This window comes from Hyposmocoma kahamanoa, unplaced genomic scaffold (genome assembly GCF_003589595.1).
Source record: "Hyposmocoma kahamanoa isolate Upper Pololo Valley unplaced genomic scaffold, ASM358959v1 226, whole genome shotgun sequence".
NCBI classification, from domain to species: Eukaryota; Metazoa; Arthropoda; class Insecta; order Lepidoptera; family Cosmopterigidae; genus Hyposmocoma; species Hyposmocoma kahamanoa.
The window spans coordinates 1,133,805-1,136,944 of record NW_020653745.1 but is presented as its reverse complement, the minus strand read 5'-3'; the positions used below and the strand labels follow the sequence as shown (position 1 = coordinate 1,136,944).

At 45.9% G+C, this 3,140-nt stretch overlaps 1 protein-coding gene across 1 annotated transcript in view; it reads left to right on the top strand.

The window, feature by feature from the left end:
* The window catches only part of LOC113228310 (microtubule-associated protein futsch-like), a 20,899-nt gene that overhangs the window by 7,977 nt on the left and 9,782 nt on the right, over nucleotides 1-3,140 (top strand). Inside the window, exon 4 of the mRNA XM_026461570.1 lies at nucleotides 314-3,140. This exon is cut by the window's right edge and continues 9,526 nt beyond it. Within this exon, the coding sequence (XP_026317355.1) occupies nucleotides 314-3,140 (2,827 nt within the window). The remainder of the gene's footprint in view (nucleotides 1-313) is intronic.

Sequence of the window (3,140 nt, the reverse complement as noted above, 5' to 3'; positions counted from 1 at the left end):
AGGCACCTACCCCTGAGCCTGTTAAAGAGAAAACTCCAAGCGAAAAAGCGCACTCTCCTTTAAAACTGGATCAGATGGCTCCAAGCATTGTGCCCACAGATGAGAAAACTCCAAGCGAAAAGACGCTATCTTCTACTAAATCTGACGAGAAGAGACCGAGCACTGTACACGTCGATGAAACAATTTCAAGTGACAAGGCGTCTGTGCCGTCTGAACTAGACGAAACAGCACCTAGCCCTGTGTCCGCTGATGAGAAAATTCCTAGTGAAAAAGCGCTGTCCCCTACTATACTTGACGATAACGCATCTACCCATGAGCCTGCTGAAGAGAAAACTCCAAGCGAAAAGACGCTTTCTCCTACAAAATCTGATGAGAAGATGCCAAGCATTGTACACGCTGACGAAATAACTTCAAGTGACAAAGCATTTGTGCCGTCTGAACTAGACGAAAAGGCACCTAGCCCTGTATCCGTTGACGTGAAAACTCCTAGCGAGAAGGCGTTGTCTCCTTCTAAGGTTGACTTTATGACATTCACCCCTGAGCCTATTAAAGTGAAAACTCCAAGTGAAAAAGCGCACTCTCCTTTAAAACTGGATCAGATGTCTCCAAGCACTGTGCCCACAGATGAGAAAATTCCAAGCGAAAAGACGCAATCTTCTACTAAATCTGACGAGAAGAGACCGAGCACTGTACATGTCGACGAAAAAACTTCAATTGATAAAGTGTCTGTGCCGTCTGAACTAGACGGAAAAGCATCTAGCCCTGTGTCCGGTGACGAGAAAATTCCTTGTGAAAAGGCGCTGTCGCCTACTAAGCTTGACGATAAAGAATCTACCCCTAAGCCTGCTGATCAGAAAACTCCTAGCGAAAAGGCGCTATTTCCTACTAAATCTGACGAAAAGATACCAAGCGCTGTACATGCTGACGAAATGTCGTCAAGTGACAAGTCGTCTGTGCCGTCTGAACTAGACGAAAAAGCACCTAGCCCAGTCTCCGTTGACGACAAAACTCTAAGTGAGAAGGCGCTATCTCACACTAAGCCTGACGATAAAGCGCCTACACCTGAACCTGCTGAAGAGAAAACTCCAAGTGAAAAGGAGTACTCTCCTTTAAAACTGGATCAGATGGCTTCAAGCACTGTGCCGACTGATGAACCTGTCAAAGAGAAAACTTCAAGCGAAAAGGCGCTGTCTCCTACTAAATGTGACGAGAAGATACCAAGCACTGTACACGCCGACGAAATAACTTCAAGTGACAAAGCGTCTGTGCAGTCTGAACTAGACGGAAAGGCACCTAGCCCAGTCTCTGTTGACGAGAAAACTCTTAGTGAGAAGGCGCTATCTTACACGAAGCTTGATGATAAAGCGCCTGCGCCTGAACCTGCTAAAGAGAAACCTCCAAGCGAAACGGGGCTATCTACTACTAAATCTGATGAGAAGATACCAAGCGCTGTACACGACGACGAAGTAACTTTAAGTGACGAAGCGTCTGTGCCGTCTGAACTAGGCGGAAAGGCATCTAGCCCTGTGTCCGTTGATGAGAAAAGTCCTAGTGAGAAGGCGCTGTCCCCCGCTAAGCTTGACGATAAAGCATCTACGCCTGAGTCTGCTGGCGAGAAAACTCCAAGCGAAAAAGCGCTTTCTCCTAATAAACTTGACGAGAATATACCAAGCGTCGTAAACGTCGACGAAATAACTGCAAACTACAAAGCATCTGTGCCGTCTGTACTGGACGAAAAGGTATCTAGTCCTGATTCCGTTGATGAGATAACTCCTAGCGAGAAGAGGTTGCCTCCCACTACGCTTAACGACAAGGCATCTACCACTGAGTCTGCTGACGAGAAAACTCCAAATGAAAAGGCGTATTCTCCTTTAAAACTAGATCAGATGGCTCCAAGCACTGTGCCCACTGATGAGACAACCCCAAGCAAAAAGGCGCTATCTCCTACTAAATCTGACGAGAAGATACCAAGCCCTGTTCACGCCGATGAAATAACTTCAAGTGCCAAAGTGTCTGTGCCGTCTGAACTAGACGAAAAAGCACCTAGCCCTAAAACCGTCGACGAGAAAACTCCTAGTGAGAATGCTCTGCCTTCCACTAAGCTTGACTATAAAACACCTACCCCCGAGCCTGTTAAAGAGAAATCTCCAAGCGAAAATGCGCACTCTTCGTTAAAATTTGTTCAGATAGCTCCAAGCACTGTGCCCACTGATAAGAAAACTCCAAGCGAACAAACCCTATCTCCTATTAAATCTGACGAGAAGATACCAAACACTGTACACGCCGACGAAATAACTGCAAGTGACAAAGCGTCTGTGCTGTCTGAACTAGATGAAAAGGCACCTAGCCCTGTGTCCGATGACGTAAAAACTACTTGTGAGAAGGCGTTGTCTCCTACTAAGCTTGACGATAAGGCACCTACCCCTGAGCCTGTTAAAGAGAAAACTCCAAACGACAAAGCGCACTCTCCTATAAAACTGGATAAGATGGTTCTAAGCACTGTGCTCACTGATGAAAAAACTCCAAGCGAAAAAGCGATATCTCCTATTAAATCTGACGAAAAGATACCAAGCACTTTACACGTCGACGAAATAACTTCAAGTGACAAAGCGTCTGTTCCATCTGAACCAGACGAAAAGTTACCTAGCCTTGTGTCCGTTGACGAGAAATCTCCTAGGGAGAAGGTGTTGTCTCCCACTAAGCTTGACGATAAGGCATCTACCCCTGAGCCTGCTGACGAAAAAACTCCAGACGAAAAGGTACGCTCTCCTTTAAAACTGGAACAGAAAGCACTAAGCAATGTACCCGCTGAAGAGAAAACTTCAAGCGAAAAGGAGCTATCTCCTACTAAACCTGATGAAAAGTTTATAAGTACTATACACGATGAAACAACTTCAAGTGATAAAGCCTCTACGCCGTTTGAACTAGATAAGGAGATACCTAGCTCTGCGCCTATTGATGAAGAAATATCAACTGAGACGACGCTGCCTCCCACCTCACTTGACGTGTCTGCTGACGAGAAGGTGCTTTCACTCTCTAAGCTTGACAATAAGGTACCTACCCCTGAGCCTGCTGGCGAAGAAATGCCAAGCAAAAAGGCGCTATCTCCTACTAAATCTGACGAAAAGATACCTAGCACT